Source organism: Labrus mixtus, chromosome 11, assembly GCF_963584025.1.
Source record: "Labrus mixtus chromosome 11, fLabMix1.1, whole genome shotgun sequence".
Classification (NCBI taxonomy): Eukaryota; Metazoa; Chordata; class Actinopteri; order Labriformes; family Labridae; genus Labrus; species Labrus mixtus.
This window is the reverse complement of record NC_083622.1, coordinates 19,904,526-19,927,340: the sequence shown is the minus strand read 5'-3', so window position 1 is coordinate 19,927,340 and position 22,815 is coordinate 19,904,526. Positions and strand designations below refer to the sequence as shown.

At 41.5% G+C, this 22,815-nt stretch overlaps 1 protein-coding gene across 3 annotated transcripts in view; it reads right to left on the bottom strand.

Annotated features, from left to right (window-relative positions):
- Positions 1-4,128, bottom strand: part of efna3b (ephrin-A3b) — a 62,723-nt gene extending 58,595 nt beyond the window's left edge. Inside the window, exons 1-2 of one of the 3 annotated variants that reach the window (XM_061050698.1) lie at positions 3,407-4,128; positions 2,982-3,222 (exon numbers count right to left, since the gene is read on the bottom strand). In XM_061050698.1, coding sequence (XP_060906681.1) covers positions 2,982-3,091 — 110 coding nt within the window. In that variant the 5' untranslated portion in view covers positions 3,092-3,222; positions 3,407-4,128. Of the gene's footprint in view, positions 1-2,981; positions 3,382-3,406 lie in introns of those variants that run through there. The other 2 variants (XM_061050697.1, XM_061050699.1) reach the window with 2 other exon arrangements.
- Between the last annotated feature and the right edge of the window lie 18,687 nt (positions 4,129-22,815).

Here is a 22,815-nt window from a genome sequence, read left to right as displayed (position 1 = left end):
GCGTGTGTGTGTGTGTTTGTTGGCGTGTGTGTGTGTGTTTGTGTACACCAACACGATCATAGATTTATGTGTGAGCACATGTACAGTTATAAGGGAGTACTTGTGTGCTTGTGTTGGAAGCAGTTAATCCATGGTAACGGTTTCAGCCTGTCTCTTGTTGTTGATGAGTGGCTCGGGGTCAGAAGCTGGTTGAGAAACTGCAGGGTCCCGAGGCTTTACAATGTGTTTACCACTCACACTGACAGCTATACTACAGCTTATTATTGGCCCTTCTAAACCTCCACACCGCACTGCGAGTTAGAGAAACTCCAGAGACGCAGATTGCCAACGGCTAGCGACACGATGGCCAATCCTACTAATGTCAAAATGGTGTCGAGGGCAGAGATTAAAATAAATGGCAGAAATAGGATCTGTGCTTGTCTTGGAAACGTGTATTAAAGAGTAAATGAGACAGGTTATCCTGTAGTGTATCTGTCTTTTGTGAGCCACTGCCCATGGCCCCTTTGTCTCCTAATTCAATAACTAGGCTGAATGAAAAAGTGATCCCCTCTCTCACAGCTCATACATTGTCACTGTGTCTGTGTGCAGTGAGAAAGACGAGAGAGAGAGAGAGAGAGAGAAGGGAAGATCAGGGATGAAGCAGGTCCACTGAGATGCAGTGTTCTTTAATTAACCACAGTGTTGTATAAAAGACACACATACACACACACTGCAGGGGCTAAGAACATTCTGCCGCTGGGATCAAAAAAGAGATATTGGCAGTGAACGTGTGAAGAGAGAAGGAGACTGCAGGGCTCCAGGACAGTCGGGTTAAAGGTTAGCCTGCTTCAGTCTGCTATGGTCCTCCCAGTGCTGTGTCTGAATAACTACCAGAAGATTTTTTTTTTTTAACTTAACAGCAAATAGTCAGCCAAAGCTGCCAATAAATAACTCCATTAAGGATGTGTTTTTCCCAGGTTAAAACTGCTCAAGTTGAGTCAAGCTAATAGTACCGATGGGCACGGGTTCACCTCTTTTCCTTCATGCCTTCAAGCGTTTTCTCCACATTTTATCTAAATCAACTTCTGTCTGCGATATGAAACCCGAAGGTGGAATTACATTAGCATTCATTATTAAATTACTACAGAGCAAAGAGGTATAGAGATTGAAAATAAGCACCCTCCACACTGAGAGTTGTAAAAAAATATATATCAGCTAAAACGCATTAGCTGTAACTGTGCATGAAATATTAGTTTTTCTACAAAGTTTCCAAATGATTTTCTTACATTCTCGGAAACTAATATTGTTTACAGTATTGTACCACATCCAATAACTTTATGTTTCCCGCTTAAATTACTTAACATCCTGTTAAGTTATTCTGCTGTGAGGAATAAATTGACTTTCATCTCGTAGTTTTATTTCATGCTGTAAACTAGCATCACTGGTCTAGAGCTGTTGGGGGACCACAGAACCATTGATCTTCCTCCTGCACAAACAACAGTATATTTTTTTGGGGGGGGGGTTTTGATTGTTTACGTCTTTAATAAGTGAAGTCATAAAATCGGAGTCGCTTTATGTCAGACTGCACATCTTTGGGGCCTAATAAAGTCTGCTGAGGAAGTAAATACCACAAACAGTGGTGCAAACAAAGTGTTTCGGGGGAGCTTCCACATAGACGGGATGCACTGCATGATGTGGAGGGGAAAAAAAGGAAGGTGTGTGTAAGTGTGTGACTTGCACGTTTGGTTACCTAGTAAATCTACAGTTGAGGGTTGATCGCTGCATTTTTTTTTACAATTAAAAATAATTACTGTAAATACTGGATGACGTGACTGACTCTCTGAATAGCTTACTAAAATATAATTTAAAAAATTGTTATATTTCACGCCAGATCAGTCATTCAGCTGCAAATAGACAGTTTTTATTTTGGGTAGAAAAGAAAATGCATGGGAATTTACTAAATGAAAAGTGGATGCATACTAAAGGAAATGATAAAACAGAGCAAATCAAACATTATTTAGGGGATTTTACATTAAATTGTAAAAAGAGAGATAACCCTACAATGTGCTGCTGCAGACTCACGCTCCATTCTTAAGGATCCAGCAGCAGAGCCATGGACTTACGCGGACAGTATTAAAAAGAGAGAGGAGGGGGGGAAAAAAGAAGCTTTTTCACTTGAATCAAGATAGGGGCGAGAAGCAAAGGATTAGGAGGATAACAAAAAAGGCCAACGGACTGAGTGTAAACAAGAAAGGGGGTTAGAGAGGGATAGAAGGAGAGAGCAAGTTGGAGAGAGAGCGCGAAGGAGAGATTGAATAGTGACACTGCTACAACACAATGGGGTCAGGATGAAGAAGTGCTCCTAATTGAACCAGATAGAGGAGAGGACAGAGAAAGACTGAAAGGGCAGAGTTACATGACAGAGAGAGAGAGAGAGAGAGAGAGAGAAAGAAGATGAGGAATCACATGTGAGTCATGTCTTTCTGCTTCTTCTCAATGCAAGGCTAAAGGTAGAAGCAGATGTAGAGAAAGGGAGGGAGGTAATTGAATATAGTAGGTTGCATAGATTGATGTTTGACTGACAAACAGAAACTAAATATGTCCGGCTAGTTGTGCAAGTGAGGGTGTTGAAAAGATGGTTTGAAGCCACCTTGACTGCACAGTGGGGGTCTGACAGGGCAGACTCAAAAATAGCTTTACCCTACAGAGAAACACGAGGAGCCTTTTTAAATAGTCTTTGTGGACATAAATAATTGCTTCCACTTGGAAACATGTTTTTTTTTTTCATAAGAGACAATAAACCAAAGCTAATAACTGCTACAAACCACTGAAGAAATAAGAGACCTGACAGTCTAGGCTCAGGGAATAGGGACATTTGCATCCCCTTTAACAGGTGGAGAATGGAGAGATCAAAGGAAACGGCATATCCACACACACTCACTCTCTCACACACACACACACACACACACACACACTGATACACATTAGGAGTGGGGTCTTACTGTATGTTGGAGCTGTTCCAGTACACCGAATGCCTGTTGGCTGAAACCTGGCTCAGGTCCGCCCAGGTGAGACTCGTTAGCGCCCAGAGAGACAGCACCACCAGAGCCATGCTCCCGGCTCCACTCTCGGCCTCCGTCCCTTGGGGGGGGGGGGGGGGGTGTCTCTCTCTCTCTCTCTCCGGCCACTCTCTCGGTCCCTTCACCCCACCAAACAACGCGACTCAAACATCCCAGCAAAAGCCTAGCAGAGAGACGGGAGAGGGTGGAACAACAGCTTTCAAGCTAGCATACAAACAATGCATTTTGTTCAAAGACGGTGAGACTCTCTGTGGTTAATAAGTGTTGTAAAAACTCAAAAGTCTATTGTGGTGTTAAGTTACCGTGGTCCCTTCTTCCCTCCCCTTCAAAAACCAGAAACTGCGTACCCCTCACCCTCCCTTGCTCCCTCCCACACAAATCCTGGGGCTTCAAACAAGGGGCTTTCTGGGGAGTCCTGTTCCTCTCTTCTCACCGGGAACTGCTGCGCTTGAGCCCGCCAGAGAAGTGGAGGTGGGGAGGGGGGGGGGGGTCGGTATCTGGTCCAAGCAGGAGGTCTGTCTTCCTCCGTGCATGTGAGTCCTATCCGCTGGGAAAGAGTTGTTCTCTGCTGGCGTGTAAAAGCCTCAATGTGAGAAAATTAGTTGTAGACAAAAATTAAAAATAAAACATATAAAGAAAGTCCTCTTCTTTATAATAAAAATTGTTCTTGCAATGGGTGCTGCTGCAGTTTTTGTTTTGTTTTTTTCCTTCCAAGGATGCGAGAGATGCAAATCACGCCGTGCTCAATTACCGCTGCAACCCATTCAACCAGCCAGTTTCATGAGGTCTTCCAAGACTCTATCCGAGGACCATCGCTTACGGTGAGCAGCCTGCCCACCCGTCTCTCTCCTCTCTCTTCCTCTCCTCCTTCTCCTCTTCCCTCTGTTTGGTAGGCAGCCCTCGTTCACTTTCTAACTCCACCCCCTGCGAGCGACAAAAGCGCATTCCTCCAATATCGTGGCCGAATCGCAGCACATCAGGCATCACTGCGACTTGAAGTTTTTTTTTTTTCTCTCTCTCTCTCTCTCCTCGTCAACTATTCGACCTCCTCTTCCTCTCCTGGTGTAAAAGTAGAAGCTTTGAGTCACCCCCTCTTTGTCAGATACGTCTGCAGCCACCATCTGCAGTCTATTTTTCAACGTTACATCCCCCTTTCTCCACCACCACCACCACCTCCTCCTCCTCCAGCCACATATGCACGCACACTTTTGCATTTTATGACAATGGGTAGAAAAAAAAACAGCCATTGACTCACGCACACACACCATATATTCCCCACTACAATCACCCTTCCTGGCCTGGATCCCCAGACAGTGTAAGTCAGTCTAATACAACACTAATGTCATGCAAAATCCTCTTAAAGCTGCAGCACATTAACACACACATACCCCCCCCCCCCCCCCTCATGTAATCTTCACCATAATGAATATACAAGCTGTATATTACAGTGTGTTAAGCATGTTTGCTGTAATGTCCTAGTGATTAATCAAAGTTATTGAAATCCCTTCAGTAGATTATTCCATTGTAATTAATCCTACGCATTTATTTTAAATCTATAGCAATTAAAATAGAGTTATAATTCATGCAAGTGAGAAGTTGCTCGTATATTTTTCGAAGCTCAGAGACATGGTAAAATGTTCAGTCATTTGCCCCGCTCAGTCACCTTCGCTGCTACTAACCGTGCGTCCAAGGTGTGTGTTTGGTAGAGAGAGAGGGAAACAGAGAGAGCGAGAGCGAGAGAGAGAGAGGGAAGAACAGGCCAGACAAGGCGAGAGACAGAAGGAGAGGATAAGAAAAAATAGAGTGATAGCCGATAGGAGAAAGATTGTTACAGTTTTCTTGCCGCCTGCTGGGAATGAGTTGGTTAAGGAGAAGTCAGAATGATTTATTGGGAGAAAAAACGGAGGGAAATAGGGAGAAGGAGAGCAAGAAAGAGAGAGAGATGAGATGCCATTGGGGAATCCCTCTGTCTTCTCCAGTCCTTCCTCTCCTCTCATGAGCTGTCCATTTAATCCCCTTTCTGTCTGTCTGTCTCTTTCTTTCTCTGTCTCTCTCTACTTCCTCTCCTCCCTCACCTTATTCTCTCATTTCCAATGCAAACTTTCTCCTTTCTGCAACCCCGAAACCTGGCTCTGCTATTTTGCCTCCGTCTTTTGTAAACTTTGTCTCTGGTGGTCTACCTGTCTCCTCTGCCTGTGCCTCTCTCTCTGTTACAGCAGGCATGCAACTTTTTAATGAGCACTCCTCTTGTGCCTCATCTCGCTGCGTCTCTGTCTATCTCTTCTCTTCAGTTTCTCCATGTTGTATCTCTGTTTATCACTACACTGCATCATGTAGTATCACAGCAGCTCAGTCAAACAGCTGGTACTATTAAATATGCATCCCAGGATATATGCATGTGCATGTGAAAATGGAATCACACTCTTCTCTTTCTGCCCTTAAACAGTTGGTTCACCCAAAAAGCAAAAAGACATATTTTATGATCGAGGACTACTGGTTTATGTGCAGATCTGTGCAGATGGTATTGTTTGTTTTGCTGCCATTTGAATAAAATACCATTCATGGATTATCTGTTTTGGTGATCAAGATACAGACTGTCAGAGCTAACTGCTCAGTGTCATTTTTAGTAGGCTACACTAAAATGATATTTTTTATCGATCTCCACCTAACGCCCAGCAATAACTTAAAAAAGCATTTTTATTTAAAGAAAAACATATTATACCCCTTTTCAACCTTTTCAAACAGTCCCCTGTGGTCTAAATGAAACATCTGTGCTGTGCTTTGGTTCGCTACGTTTTGGTGTATGTGTCTCTTCCCCCCCCCCCCCCCCCCTAAGTTTTCCCGGTGGACATCACTCCTTCACTAGCTAGAATAAAAATGGCGGACCTGCGCAAAAGTTTTGTTCTAGGCTGGGGGTGGAGTCCATGGGTGGAGAGGGGAGGGTGGTTTTTTTTTTTTTTTACCAGAATTTGAAACAGAGCATTTTTCTCTGTGTTGTAAGACTTATGCAGACCACAAACAAAGGACTGGATGGGTTTATTTCACATTTTGTGGGTCGGTAGACACTCAAGTTACCCAAATATATGTTCAAAAACACTGTCAGAGTGGATTTTTCATTATATGTCCCCTTTAATGTTCCACTCAATAGGCTTGGGAGTGTGACCTTAAGATAACTCTTGCTACCTCACAGTGGGCTTCAATATTGAGATGTGGCACAAATGTATCAACAAGTGTTGGGTGAAAGATGAATCAATATAAGATTTTATGCAGAGCTTATGTGACTCCTGTCAGGCTTGCAAAGATGCCTGAAAGTGCTTTTGATTTGTGTTGACATAACTGAGGCTATCTTATGCATTATGGGAATGTCCTGCTGTCAAGTGTTTGTGGTCAGAAGTGCACACCCTTATGTCAGAGATCTTCAGTACTGTTCTTCCCTTGTCTCCTACTGTTGACATTATAGGCAGTAAGCCTGAGAGTATAAACTAGCCAAGTTGTCTCACACCTTTGGGTGTTAGAAGGCCTCCCAGTTATGATGATACAGTTTAAATGGAAGGCGCAAAAGCCATCGTGCTTCATGAAGGAGCCATGGTTGGCAGAGTATCTTGACCTGCTTAATATGGGGAGAGCAGCCAATCTCCTAAGAGACTTTGAATCTATCACACTAAGGGCACGGTCACACTGGCCATCCGTACCGTGCCCAAGCACGCTTCAACGCTAAAGTCCAGTTCGTTTGGCCAGTGTGACTGCTCCGTACCCTGCTCAGGCACAGTACACTTCCTTGGCTTTGGCACACTTCGGAGAGGTGTGCTTCGGCGCGGTACACTTCATGCATGAGCACAAGCACGCGGGTACACAACGCTGACAGCCTTCATTAAGGAGAAATCCAGAGTTTCATGGCTGTGTCTGACTAAAATGACAGACATGCTTAGACACAGTATGGATTGTCAGGATCTCTCTGGGTTGAGTGTTGTGTACTGTATGTTGTAGGCTATATGTTTAAGTGCCTCTACAATGATTTGTTCACATTTTATTATATGTTAATGTTACCCCCCACCACCACCACCCCAACCCCCACCCTATGTGTTATGTTTTGCTTTTGGTAGGTTTAGGTGTTGATTTGTTTGTTGTTGGGGGGATTTGTCTGTGTTTGTTTGTTTTTCTTTTCTTCTTTGCTTTTATTTGTAGATTCTTGTGTTTCTTGAAAAATTGTAAGTTTTTAGTGAAAATAACATTCTAGATCAAAAAAGCAAATTCATTTATAACATATACAGTATATCACAAAAAGTTCTAAACTAAAGGTTCCTTAACTTGCTTGGCTGAGTTCCCAATCCTATCTTGTTATTTTCTAAAGTGAATAATATATGAACCCGTAGTGTAAAGAAAGCTAGTAAACTTCTCTTAAACCACTTTTGATCATGCAGCAAATCTGTTGCATTGGAGAACACATGAGCAAAACATTTTCAATGAAGATGGCCACAGAAAATGGTCAAAAGCTAAAATTTTCAAAAGTAAAATGATTTGATCATAAACACGTGTTTGCCGGGGCTCAGTGTGGTAGAGTCGGTCTGCTCTCGACTGGAAAGTTTGGGGTTCGATCCCTAGCTCCTGCAAACACATGTTGAAGTGTCCTGGGGCAAGACACTTAACCCCAAGTTGCCTCTGAGTGGCATAGCATAACAATGCATAAAAAAAGAGATTAGTTAATACTGATGGGCACTTCATGTAGCAGCCTCTGGTATCAATGTGCCATGGCTGTGTAAATGGGTGAATGTGAAGCTGTAGTTTAAAGCAGCTTTGAGCATAGAAGACAAGTAAACATCTAAACAAGTCCATTTACCATTCTTTAAAAACTGTTGGCAAAAACCATTCAGAACATTGTGGACCACTTCTGAAAGCTCTTAATGTTGTCTTTAGTATTAGAAGTATAAACAAGTGACTCAAACACTTCAAAATAAAACTAAAAACTGTTTGCATGTCTTCAGACAGAGAAAATGTGTTTTCACCGTTAAACTGAACTGACCTTTCCAGTCTCAGGCTACAGAGGAAAATTATTTTCTCTCTGGAGATTTCAGGGGGTCGGTTGTAGATACATACTGTTTGGTAACACTTGAATGGAAACTCTAAATCAGGGATGAGAAGATACATTTGGATATGACACCAACGGAAGCGGGTACTTGGTCCTTTTTGAATAACAAAAAATGCCACTTCACGCTTTTCCATTTTTGTTCTGTTGAAACAGACGCTGACATGTTCTGTTTCAGCAAACGCCGCTGTCAATTCTAATCATCCAGGTTGGATTTTCCAGGCGTGGGTTCTGCTGCTATTGGATTACTTTTGTATTGGGGTTATTATGAGGAACGACCTCGGGGCTGACTGCATGCGGTGACACCGAGGCTCTTATGACATTTCCAACCCAGAGCCGGCCAACAACACATCTGTCAAGTGCTCCTTTCTGCAACCTCGAAATCTAATCGGAGCTTTCTCATAGCACTGATAATTGGATATTAGGCTCCTATAGGAGACACATCCCTCTCTGGGGCCACAGAAAGTGAACAATGCACACGTGAATCCTGCAGGACTGCATGTACAAACATCATGAGAATACAGTAAACACTTTATTATTATTTTTTCTGTACTCTTGAATGTGTGCTGCATTTCAATGGCATTCTTGAACTCTGAGTCTCTTTCTCACTCCGCCTCCCGCTCGCTCTGTGTCTTGGCCTGCTTCGCTGTTCACTGTTGTGTTAGTAAATTGTACTGACACTCCCCCCGCCCCCTCTAGCTCCCTCACCACCTCCGCCGCTCACCCTCCCTCCATGTCCCTCTCTCACCCGACTGACTGACACGAATTTTCAATCTCTCTGTTTACCTTTCACTGCTGTGCCTTAAAACAACACTGGTATGGGGGCTAAGAGCGAGGAGGAGACTGGGGGAGGAGGGTTGGAGAAGGAGTTCAGTGCAAGGGAGCATCAGAAGGAAGTAGAAGGAAGAAGAAGAAAAAAGGATGAGGAGGAGAGGTGCCGCTCAGATTGGATGGGAAGAAGGAAAACGGCAGGAGGGGGGTTAGGAGGTGGTGAGGGGGTGCAAAAAAAAAAAGGAAACGAAAAGAGGTGCAAAAAGAGAGAACAGGGCTTTCTCTGTGTTTTGGTTGGAGAGGAACCCAGTGGGGAAAAAGGAGAGAGAAGGAGCGAGGGGTTAAGGGAAGGAGAAGAGGAGCTGATGCTTTGAGTCACGCGAAGGGGACGCAGGAGAGGAGAGGGGGGAAAGAGGGAGGGGAGGAAAAAGGAAATGAAAGGGTGGAAGGGAGAGTGTAAGTCATAGAGTTGGGAGAAAGAGTTAGATGGGGCACAGAACATTAGGAGTGCAATGAGATATAGAGAGTGAGGGGCGAGAGAGATTTATAGAGGTGTAGAGAGAGGGACAGGACAGAAAGAGTGATGTGTAGAGAGAGGTTTTTTTAAAGGAAGAGAGGGGTGAGAGAGTAAGAGAGAGAGAGAGAGAGAGAGCTCAGAATAGATACGCTCTCAACGGCATGAAATATTGAACGAAGGAGAGCGAACACAAGGAGGGGCGAGCAAAATGGAGAGACTGATAAAGACAAATACAATCGTTTTTGTGTCCATGTGTGTGTGTGTTTGTGTCTGTTTTTTTGTGTGTTGTTTGGGAGACAGAGGAGGATGAGAGTGAAGAAGAGTAGGTGACAGGAATATGAAGAATAGGTTGCTAGTGGCTGGAGACCATCATATACACACACACACACACACACACACACACACACACACACTCACTCACTCACTCACACACAAACAGACACACTCACGCCACACGCTGCTTTGAGTTTAGATTACTCCCATGTGTGGAGGAGATGGAGCGGAATTTGGTGGTGTTGAAAATATCACACTGTAGAATACGTTTCATCACTTTCCTAACACACATACACACACACACACACACACACACACTTGCACACCCCAGCCCCCGCCCCACCCCACCACCCTCCTTTGATCTCACTTCTCACTGATCTTCTCTCTTCCATGTCAAATATTTAGGCTGAATTTGGCAGGTTTGACGAAAATTACCATGGAGAAATGATTTTATTTATTTAACTTCCACATCAGAAGTCAACGTCGGCAGCTGCAGAGAGGACGATCCCAAAATTAAACGAGAAAATAAAAAAAAGAATCTGCTGAGTGTCCCATTTCAGACATTATTTTTAATGCATGGGAATTTCTTTGGAGAGGGTTTTTGAGGATATGACATGAACGATTTGTTTCGAAAAAAAAGTGATGTGAAAAAGTTGAATACCAAGAATCTTTGTGGTGTTGACTCACACAAAAAAAAAAATCCACAATCAAGGTGATGAGTCAACACTGCTTCCACTGTCTTATTGAAGTGTCAAGACGATGTGTTATGTCTCTTTTTGGATAAATGAATGTGTCTTTTTTTAAATAATTCAGGCTGGGCAGCCCCGCAGGATATCACAATATCCAGCTAAGCCTGAAAGGTGTATGATTTTAACAATAGCAGGGAAATATCAGTCCAGCATCACACAGAGACTGACGTACAACTGCAATTTATTTCCTCTATCACTATATCTCACTCTCACACACAAAAACCTGTGTTCACTAACCCGGTGTGACTCAACCGAAAAATCTTGACACAAATCAGACAAGGGAAATAATTTGACAGATGATGTACAGGGAAAATAAATGAGGAAGAAGGAGGGATAATTAGTTTTCTAAAATATCCTTTTGAAAACAAGACAAAGGTTTTCAAAGAAAAATAATGCACATTTTTGGGTAGAAATTAATGAAACGACAGCAATTTCTAAAAGTAATTAATGACTAAATTAATGACAAGTACATACAGTTAATTTGTTGAATAAGGTGATTATTCACTTATTAACAATGTCAGACATAATTTCATAGTTTATACTTTTAATTTGTCACTTCAATTCCAGTGATTGCATTGTTTCACAGAAGTCCTCTCCTCTGTGTATTCTCCATTAAGCAAAAGTGTAGTTGTGATAGATCACGCCATATGAAGCTTGAAGTACACACAGGTGACTTTAGTAGAAGTAAAATAGCTTCTTTGAATAACAGTGAAACAAAACACAAAACGTGTCTCTTTAAGTTTTCAGGCAGGAAGTTGCAAGAAAGTTTTACAAAACTCACAAAATAGACTTTAACGATAAAGCATCATAAACGTGACCAAAGTGTCCAGCTTAGTTTATTGAACAGGCCTAATGTTTGAATAAAAATGTATTACATTTGCATCATAATTTTAGAAGATGATCCACAGCATGTCAAATACTGTTGTCCAGTGTTTTTCAAAGTGGGGATCCAAACTCTACGGGGGTCACCAGAGGGGGTCAGGGCAGTTGAGGAGAGAAAATTGAACCAAAATAAAAACTTGTAACATTAGTGGAAAATAACATTTTAATGTGTTTTTACATGTTACTAACCATCTTGAAATCTGTTTTATCTTTCTACACCAATCTTCAAGTTTAAAAAAAAAACATGCAGAAAAAGACATGTTGAATGTCATGAATGAATACAGGGGAAACATTTTCTCTAAATACTTTTTTATTATTTTTTTTTTATATATAGTTGCTCTGACTGTTAATTATTGTCTGGAGAAAATTATAAAAGACTGTTTACAGGAAAGACATAGAACCAATGAATAGCAGGATTACTTATCATTATTTAAAGAACAAGGTAACACAATAAGAAGTTACATTTTTAATTTTTTCCATAGAAAAATACAAGAAATGTAAGACATTTTGCAAGCCGGGGGTCCCTCTAGAGGCTAATGCTATGTGGGGGTCCTATATGGGAACACCTGCTTTAGTCATTCCAAAATCATGCCGTTTTGGCTGTTAATCTTTGTATTTACTTTACATTGGTTTTTAGCTTAACATGAATTAGAGAAAAGGTCAATTAAAAATGAAGACATGAAAAATATTAATGCTAAAAGGTATAGGCAGTAAAATTAAAAAGTAATTTAATTTTAAATACACTATTAATCCCTGAGGGAAATTCTGGTTTTACACTTTGTTATTGAGAAACATGCCTCTCACACATAGGCCCGAAATACACACATGCACAAACAGGACCTGTGGACATGCATTAGAGGAGAGATGTCAGAGTGGTGCTGCTACACACTGCTATGCAGGGATGGCACCAGAGCTGTTCTGGGTTCTGTGCCTTGCTTAGTGGTAAGTCGTCTTTCTAAAATCAATACCTTACATGTCGCAGGGAATGATACGGTGTTCATTTCCTAATTGAAGTACGTAATACTACATGTGGTTTTTGTTAAAGCACCGTCATCAATTTCTATTCTCATTTATTTGTGTTTTCTCTGAAATTCTGTCATCCATTTGTTCAAATTACAGAGCAAGCCAGAAGGGGAAAAAGTTTCTTGCCCTTAACTAGTTAGAACAATGTGTGCATGTGTGTGTGTGTATTTGTGTGCTGCTGGTTGGGCTTTGGGGCTATTTAGATAAATGCTCCTGAAGTCTCATACATCACAAGTCTCAGCTCTGTATTAGCCCCCGTGAGTGTACTTCTACCGACAAGACAGAAACTCTGAAGACAGCAGGTATACGCACAGAAAAGACAAACACAAGAACACCCCCACCTCTTCATAGACACAGACAGACTCACACACATGGAAAAAGGAACAGGTGCAGGTTGGAGAAGCCAGCTGCCACAAGCTTTTTGTAACATCTACATTTCAGCAGCAGCAGCAGCAGCACAGGTGACGCTGAGCCCAGTGGGCATTGAGATTAGGAGCGAGGGAAGAGGTTTAACTTAGACTGTCATCTAAGGTCAGATTTGCATTTTCTTTTTATTGTTAAAGGTTAGGTATTCCAGTGGATAAGCTGATCTGAGATCAGTGCCTTAAGGCAGTTTCCCCCCTCGAGGATGTCTCTGTGGAGCATCTAATGGTGACGCCAAATCTGCTCAGAAAGTCTAAAGGACAGTAGGGAGATTTGTGCCCATTTTGACCGTCCTCTTTTGTTGCCAATCGGTGTATCTCTCTTCTTTCTTTCTTTCCTTCTCTCCTCATTTCTTTCGCTCTCGCCTGTAGCTTCCTCTTTGTCATTCTATCACAATCCCCTTATTTCTGTCTGCGCTGCTATCTCTGTCCCCCTATTGCTCCTGGCTTCCCCCTACCTTGCTCTATCTCTATTTGCCCGTCCCCTTTCTTTGCTGTGAGGAAGTGCTGTCAGGTGAAACCCTGCTAGATTAACCTTTGCCCTTCAGCAGGAGAAAGCACCGATTGGCTTGTAATTGCTGTCAATGTAGCATGTGTGTGGGTGGAGGTTGAGCGTGTTTTTGTGTGTGTTTTCGGTGTATACATTTTCTCCATTTTGGGCAGTATGATGGCAATCTGTGCGAGCAAAAGCAGCCAATTTAAATGGTGAAATGCATTGTGAGGTGTGATGGTGCGTTACGGGTGTAAAAAGGGTCTTTGGTGTGAGAATCAAAGAGGATGAAAAAGCATTTCTGCTTCTCTCAGCAAACTGCAGCTTATGTCCAGAACATCCCGATATACACAAACATGCTAACACATACACACACACACATACACACACACACACACACATAGAAATACAGAAAAAAAAGACACAAAACATAAATAAAATGTTGTTTTTTTCTCTTATACCTGCTTTGAATGGCACCTCATTTGTGAAACAGTGAGCGCTTAGGGCCCTCCTCTGCAGCTCGTCTGATTGGATGTGTGTGCATGGGCACCCATGTGTGCGGAATATTTACGACTGTGTATGCACGTTTTTGTGTGTGTGTGTGTGTGTGTGTGTGTGTGTGTGTGTGTGCGTGTGTGTGTGTGTGTGAGTGAGCATACTTGTGTGTTTGTGCAGAGATGGGGTGCTGTGAAACTGAGGCTCTGACTCCCAGCAGTCCTTTGTCACACTGACTGACTGCTGAAAGGCTGAAAGCAGGAAAAGCCATTTCAGACTGCGGGGCTAAATGATGGCAGGTACTCCGATCCATCTGCCGCTCGCTACAATAACACAATACAGACCAGTCATCAACAGGCCTGTCATCTCCATCGGTAAATGCACTTCACACAGCCCCCTTCGTCTCTCCTCCTCCTCCTCTGACTGCCACTCAAACACTTGTGTAACTGTCCCCTAAACCCAATTGGCCCTCTTAGAGCTAAAGTATAGAACCAGATCCAGAGAAATAATTCCTCCTTTTGTCCCTTGTTCTGTACGCCTCGTGTTGTCTTCAATTTGTTTGAGAGTTTCTGAATTTGTTGTCTTTTTGTTTTGCTTGTGGGTGTCACTTGGCTTTAATGTATGACTAGCTCGGAGTAGCCATGTACTTCTTCCACGTCTTGAGCCTATTGATGAAATTAATGACTGGAATGAGTAAATGGGCCATCACAAAACAGGACTCTGGAGACACACCAGGGTGGGCGAGCTCTCCTGCAGGCCAAGCACTAGCATGTTCAGCTGCAGGAGAGACAAAAAGGTTCGTTTTTTTTTTTTTTTCAAGGTGAGGTAGGAGGAAAAAAAGAGCGAGGGAGACAGAAGAATACACGGAGTAAAAGGATGGAGGTAAAGGGGGAATTAAAGAGGGTGGCAGGGAGGGAGAGAGAAAGTGTTGTAAGTAAAAGCAGGTCTGGTCCAGGTGGGGTTCAGACAGTCAGTGTGTTATTTTAGGAGGGCAGAGAGAGGGAGGGAGGGAGGGCGAGAGAAAGGGATGGATGAAGGGGAGGGGAAGATGAATGTAGTTAATTAAGATGAGCAGGCGGAGGAGACAGTGTGGAATTACACAAACACTAATTAGAGTCTTCGTTAGGGGGCACGAAACGAGAGCAGCACATCCATCATCGCAACCCTGCATCCGTCTTTTTCTCCCTCCTTTTTTTACCTCTGTTCTCCACTGCCATGCATACGCACGGCGACCATATTTCCTCCTCTTTAGGTTCTCCCCACTTCACCTGCTGTCTCCTCTGCCACTTTCCCCTCCCTCCATGCCTTCTCAATTTTCCCTATTGATCCCATCAGCAGTTAACTAAATGGGTGCAATTTAACATGTGGAATTGTAATCGAAGGGACCTGCATTCTCCCCTTCTTCACTTTGATTTCTGCTCTTTATCGGCACTTTATTACTTCTTTTTTAACACTGCTCTGGGAAGGATTTCATCTCCCCCCTCCCGTTTTTCCCTGTAACATGCTGACAAACACACACACATGCACTGCACCATGTCAGCACTATTTTTATTGTCTCTACAAGCCAGTCAATGCTGCTCCTCCTACATACAGTATACCCGGCACACTAAACCTCTTACCTCTTCTTATCCTGCTTTCCCCCCCTCTTTCCTCTCTTTTCTTTCTGTACACAGGCTCTGAGCGCTTCCAATGTCCTCTTTATGGTCTCACTGTCCTCTGGCTCGTCTCTCTCTCTCTCTGATCTAACAGAGGAGCTGATCAGCCTTTCACTGTTTCACTGTTGTCGTCTGCATCCCTCTCCCCCGATGAGAGCACAGGGATGGAGGGAATAATGAGGGATAAGTTTGGCTGAGGGTGGTCCAGTGCAAGCCCTTGTTTTTGGCATTTGTATGCATGCACACCGCAGGGAGCAAAATAATAACATATGCACCATCTAGTCACAATGCAAGTGATTGTCATAATGTCCCCAAATTAGCCAGGATTTAAAATAATTACTGGTTTTATAGCTTTATTAATATACAGTATATGCTTTAAAAAAGGAAGCTGCAACTGGCCTGGCATCAAGTTATCGAATAAAAAGTGAGCATTTAGATTTTGTAGTTACAATAGCAAAGTTTGTTTAAACTATTGCAAGAAAAAACTGTTTCTTGAAAAGAAGAAAGTCCCGCACACTACTCTTGTTAAAAATCACAACGTTTCAAGTTCAGAGGGAACAAAACGTATAGATTTTTTTTCTTCTTTTTTTTCAAACAAAAATCTACATTAATAACCCCTCCCCTTCATGTGCGAACACATCCTTGAAATTTCTTTAAAAAATGTTTAAAATTGATCCGGGAGTATCAAAAAAGGAGAAAACTGATTTCATGCAGTTTTTGTGATTTTCCATGAGGCCTTTTAGTACTGACAGTTATTTGTAAATGTTGTAACAGATACTTAAGACTTAAATGTTGACAAAAACAAAAACAAAAAATGAGGGGAAAGGAAGAGACGTCAAGAGCCCTAAAGGGAATTGTTGTTGGGTTAAATAATAAAGATACTTGTATTTTGATGGAGTTTGGGATGTTTTATAGAGTTGGAGTCTTGGAGAAGATACAGACTGTCCTTTTGATTTGATTTTGTTGTTGACTGAAGGTGCCACCTTTATCTGATCTAATAGCAGTCAGCATAACTTGAGCAAACATAAATATTGTAAAATGTTTTTCAGCAATCTCATTTCTCTTCTCTGGGGCTCCCTGCCCATGTGAATATTTATTATCTACCTCATGCTCCGTGTCCTTTGACCCCGGCATGAACACTGTGTGGGTTTTCTTGCGGCAGGGTCACAGACGAACTGAGCAGAGAGTCAAAGCTGGACTCACTAACAAGCTGCTATCTACCTGACCGTCATGTCGAGGTGACCTGAGAACCCTTGTAGCATGGTGATGCAGTGGCTACACTTTAATTTGTTACATAAAATAAAACAGATGCAACCAAAATGTCCAGCTGATTCAAATGTTACTGAGACAAAATTAGTCCTGAATGCAAAAAGATGTCAACAATTTTCAGCATTGTTAGCAGCATGGCTTTAGGGTTGTCAGTCTATCCATCACTTTGGCCTTGACTGACATCAATGCTACTTCTAGTGTGTTTCATAACTGCAGTTTCTAAAGTCATGCATGATCTCCAGAGGATAATATGTATATAAATGAATATTTGAGAAATTGTGATATCCTTTTTCCTGGCACCCCCAGTAAGTTAAATATTTGCTTAGTTTGTGAGTATTTCACTCTCTTCCAAGGATATAGACATTTATTGTTCCCAGATCATGTATCCTAACATTTATAGTTACCATGGAGACAAAGTTTTTATTTTGCATCTTGACAACTATTTGCCAAAGTTGGGAACAGTTATTTTTGCTCTCTATATATATATAATATATTTTTTATAACTTTGAGGCACTGGCTTTCATGTTTCTATGGTTGGCCCTTTCATTTAGTTGATGAAATATGCAAATCTTGCAAAGCTTAAGACATTACCAAAAGCCTAAGCCTGTATTTCATCCTCAAGCTTCTGGTTTGAAGCCGTTAGCCAAACAACGCTTCCAAAGTGTCATCCCCAGCAATGACTTCATGTTTCGCGCTAATCAGCTAATGCTTGTGTGCTAACAGGCTAATCTATGATGATCTTATAAAATGTACTGTACCTGCTGACAACAACATGTTAGTGTGATTATGAGCTTATCAGATTTTGTTTTAATATTTACATTAAAGCGCCAACTTCCTAGAAACAACATTGCATAGTTGCAAGCATGTCCGACTTGTTCTTCATTGATAAAATTAGAACTGAACCGAATCATTGAAAAGTAGTTTGGCAGTGAAATGTGAAAGAAACCTGAAAATATTAAAGAAATCTAAACCATCTAAACCACTAAAATGCTTTTTCCACTCAAATCTGCATTATTGTTCAATATTTGATTTAATTTTCTGATGCCTATCAGGGGGTAAGTTTTATTATTTATGTGCCTCCATCAAGGTCCTGGAGGTTAAAAATAGTTTCAGCTATAATCACCTGTGACTCTAATGCAGCCAGTAAAACCAGTATGAGCATCGGCGAGTCCTCCATCAGTAAACACATACAGATTCCTCCCGGCTAGCACAACAGCAGCAGCATGCTAATTCACTGTGAACCCACCGTACTGTGTCCCATCACCACACCTCTGTAATCCCTGCAGGTGAGAGAGAGGCAAAGATGGATTCCTCAGTATCTGATTGAGCAGCACACAAGATGAATAATTGATTCGCAGGTTTTCAATCCCAATAAACACACAGACGCATAAACACCAACTGTCTTACCACCCGTGCAGTCACCAGTCTCTCAGGCTAAACTAATCCTCCAGGAAATGTAATACGTGATTCAATTAGCAGCAGCGTGTAGTGCCAGCTACATTCTGTGGATGACGTGTGTGTGTCTGTCGAAGCACTTTAAGTAAAGAGCTATATGTCCTTTCATTAATGCAAAACCATTAAGAATATACGCTGCTCTGACAAATCTCATAAAGATCCTCCAACGTGAAGAGGCTGGAATGATACTCTGCGAAAGAAAGCCCTGAAATATTTACAAAGAGAAAGGTTAAATTGAAGACTATTCTTGTAAATCACAATTCTAAGAGGAAGCGTACTGAATAAAAAGTATGTGACTTTGCATTTCAAAATACAGAAAACACAAGCTCAAAAATCCATAAAACAGCAAACAATAGTCTCGGGCTAATGTTTTCCCCCAATGATCTGTTTGCCTCTCCATTATTCATCATCTTGTTTTCATACGCTCACTGTGATTTTTTCATGCTCACAGAATAAGATGATGCCACCGTGTCTTTCAAGTCTGTTTCTAAGGGTCATCTCTTGCCTCAGACCCTGAGAGTATAAACACACACGAGCAGAAAAAGAAAAGTGCATTCGTGGTAGGACCAGAGTATGTGCAGTGAAACATTTCCCCGGATTTTAACTGCTCAGTGTTTCAGAAGCGTGGACAACTTAGTCATTCACTTAAAACATTTAAGTATGTGATTAAACACTATCTTAACTATATTGCTAAAGTCCATTTGACACATCTACACCTGAAAAATGTCTCGAAATATTCAGGACAGCCTGCCTTTGAAATCTCCCTGCTGCTCTGACACACATGGTCCTCACAGCGGGAGGGTCTCAAGAGGCAAGACATGACATAGAAACAACGCTCTGGAAATCCCAGAGTAATGTTTACATCACATCCAAGATGTCCTATAAAGCAAAAGAGTCCACCAAGTTTGTGCCTTGAAATGAATGCCATCAGTTAATCGACAGTATCAACGAAAGAGCAGAACAGATCATCATACTGATGATGAAGATCCCAATGGTTTCACACTGGTCGCATGAAGTCAAAGACATCGCCCATGCCCATTCATCATCATAGTGAATTTTCTTGAAGCTCCCCTGATACTTACCCTGCCTGTACACTGAATATATGGTAAATGGTAAATGGACTTGAGCTCTTCTGACTACTCAAGGCACTTTTACACCGCAGGTCACACCTACCAAATTACACCCATTCACACAGTGAAAGTATTCATCGGTATTAACTTGTCCTATTCATACACACTCACACACAGCCGATGAAGCAGTGGGACTAATTTGGGGTTAAGTGTGTTGCCCAAAGACACATCGGGCATGTTGCTGCAGGAGCTGGGGATCCAACCCCCAACCTTCCAGTTGAGAGATAACCGACTCTACCAACTGAGCCACAGCCGCCCCTGTAATATATTCTTTAACACAGTATTTTGGAGAAATTAATGATTAAATAACCAAACACAGTTTGCAGGCAGGAAAACATGTTTTGAGTTAAAAAAAAAAAAAAATGTTTTCAAATTTGTGTCTCTGGACCAGCTTCAGGCAAGAACCATGAATGTACGTTTTCATCTCATTGTTTTTTACCGGCTGATATTAAATAGTAACTTTAATTATCTCCCATCAGGGAAAAATCCCAAAGTCTATGTTCAAACACTTAGCAGTCTGATCCTCACCCAAAAGAGAGAGAGAGAGAGAGAGAGAGAGAGAAAAAATCCCACAATTTCAAAATACAAATCACTGCTAGTTAAAAGATTACATAATTATTCGCAGACTTGGCTCATAATTATTGCTTTCTTGTTTTCCAATGCGTGCAGTGAAACCCAGCCCATCACATGGTCTACAGGGGGTAGAGATGGAGGAGAGAGAACAAGAGTGTTACTCTTTATTGCTCCATCTCTCTTTCACGCTCCCCGAGTCTCTCCATTACTCTGGAAGTCTCTGGAACCTCTAAAAAAAAAAAAAACACACACACACATACACCCACACACAAACACTCACACCTCCCAACTGTGCATTCTACATAATATACAGCATGCGGATAGGAATAATGAGAATGTTCGTGTGCTCCTCATGGTGCATTTGTGTGTCGGATTTTTGATTGATGTCTCTCTTCTCAAATTAGCCATTAAAAAGGAATGTGTAGAGAGGGAAGGGGATGAAGGAGAGGGGAAAAAAAAACAGCCACTTAAGAGGCCTAAACCATTTAAACACTTAACCTCGGAGCTCTCAATGTCACACTCAAACTGCCTCTTCTGACTCGAGTCTCCTCTTCAGTGCCTTTGTCTCTGCCTTATGGTTGTTTCATTGCCATGTAGTTCAACATTTCCAAACAAGGTTAATAATGTAAAGTAAGTGTAGGAATGTGCAGGGTAATAAACCAAAAAACTGGCTACTATACTACTTACATACTCTATACATTAAGGTAGGAACCTGTTTAGTTTGTTATCGCCTTTTATTCACTTTGATTCATAAGTTCTCTGAAGACGGAGGGAGTTTTTAAAATGCTACAGGCCGTGTCAACATGGTGCAAAGCCCTCAAAATATCTGATTTACTTTCAACACAGGAGAGGGGATGGTTTTTTAGATTTTTAGAAGCTGAACAACTATACATGACCATGAGTGTGATGATTTCCATCATTTTGTTCATTTTAAAAATGCATGTTTTATATATAAAATTTTGCACAGACTTGCTCCTCCTCCTTTGAAGGACTTTATAAAGCTGAAGTCTGCCAGTGGGATCGGCACCAGGGGCCACAGCCCGAGGAGACTGTGAGGTCCCATACAGACGCACTACATTCGGACAAACTGTTCTGTCAGTCAAAGGAAATAAATATTGGAATATTCTCCCACTCACAATAAGAGACTCACAAACACATGCAACCTTCACAACACACCTCAAACAGTGGATGAAAGAAAATCAAGTCTGTGACCACTTTTAACCTTTAACCTCTATTATTGTCTTGTGTCACTTGTGCCTTTGTATTTGTATTTTATTTGTAATTTGTCTTTCTCTGTTACCTGCCTAGGGACAACAGATGGAAACTAGCACTTCTGCTATAATCTGACATTTTTACAGCTGTAATTGTTACAGCTGTTCATTAATATGCACTGTCCCTAACAAATAAATAAATAAAAAATAGTCAGAACATTGATTAACGATCAACTAATCAATTCATCTTGATGAAGTATCCTTTAGTCAATCTTTATCCTTATTTTTAACACTGTATTGGGGCGCTGGTAGTGCAGTGGTTAGTGCGCGTGCCCCATGTACGGAGGCTGTAGTCATCCTACTGTAGTGGGTGGCCTGGGTTTGAATCCGACCTGTGGCTGCTTTCCTGCATGTCGTTCCCCACTTTCTCTGTCCCTGATTCCTGACTCTTTCCACTGTCTTACCTCTAAATAAAAGGCAAACAAAGCCCAAAAATGAACCTTAAAAACAACAACAACAAAACACTGTATAGACCACACAGCTACATTACTATACTGTATAGCTGTAATGTGTTTCAATGTAAACAAAAAATAAAATGAATGGTGTGTCATGTGGTTTATGGTTCAAGTAATACAATAAAAAGGTAAAAAGAGGAGGCAAACAATGGTTTTGTGATCTTACCTGACATGCTTTGCTGTCACTTTCTTCTTCAGGTAAATAATGAATTTGAGTTGGTAATGTGTCAAAACAAACTTAAACTAAAGTTTTAATTTGGCAAAGAAGTTGTCTCTAATGTTTCAGAGCTAACTGTCTGGTCGGTTAAAAAAAAAAGTGTCTTCCATTTTTATTGGTCAATTTCTCAGTTATGGATAATTCATTTGAGCAGTAACTTGATATAAAGTATGTTGACACTAGAAAAAGTACTGACATAGTATAATATTGTCCAACAGTTCTCAGTCCTCGTGAAACAGCTTCATTAAGAACTTTTAGAACAAAAGACAATCAAATCTTTATCAGCTATCAGTTCAGTTCACTTATTCAAAACAGAGCATGTGTTGGAGGTATTGGTATTGATCTTTAAGTTTTGTTGATTTCTGCTCCATTAAGTGCAAAATAGTGTGATAAAAAGATGATTGTGTGTGAGAAATTAACGTTTCTTTTGGGATTTAATGCAGTGTCTGTTTTATCTGGGTTGCCAGATCTGCCTCTGTCCTTCAGTTTGATCAGAAAGTTTGTGGTTTCTCAATTTGTATTTAGTGTCTTTTCCTCTTAAACTCACACGTTGTTTTGCCCTACGATGACAATTTTTCGGACCCAGATCGTGTTAGTGATATACTGTTGAGTCCAGAATCACAGCCTGCTCCTGTGATCACTTGTTCATCATCACACTGTTAGAAACTTGCAAACCTCAACTGTTTTTTTTAAACATTCATCCAACCCTTTAACACCTCTTCTGTCTGCATTACTCAGTGAATTTGAGGCAAAGTCACATTCCCCTTTAAGTGGAAAAAAAACATTCATGACTGACTGATGTGCGATGACGGTGAATTAACCCTGATTGGCCAGCCTGTCCTTCCATAATCAAAGTGGTTGAAGCGAGGGCTGGCATTAGACCGGCCGCTTTTAGACTCTCATTATTATCCTCACTACCTTCATCTCCTCTCATCCTCTACATCAATTTATAATACAGCATCTCCTCTCCCTCTTTCCCAAGCCTTCTGCTCATCAAATCCCCTTCCTCAACTTACCATTCCCAAT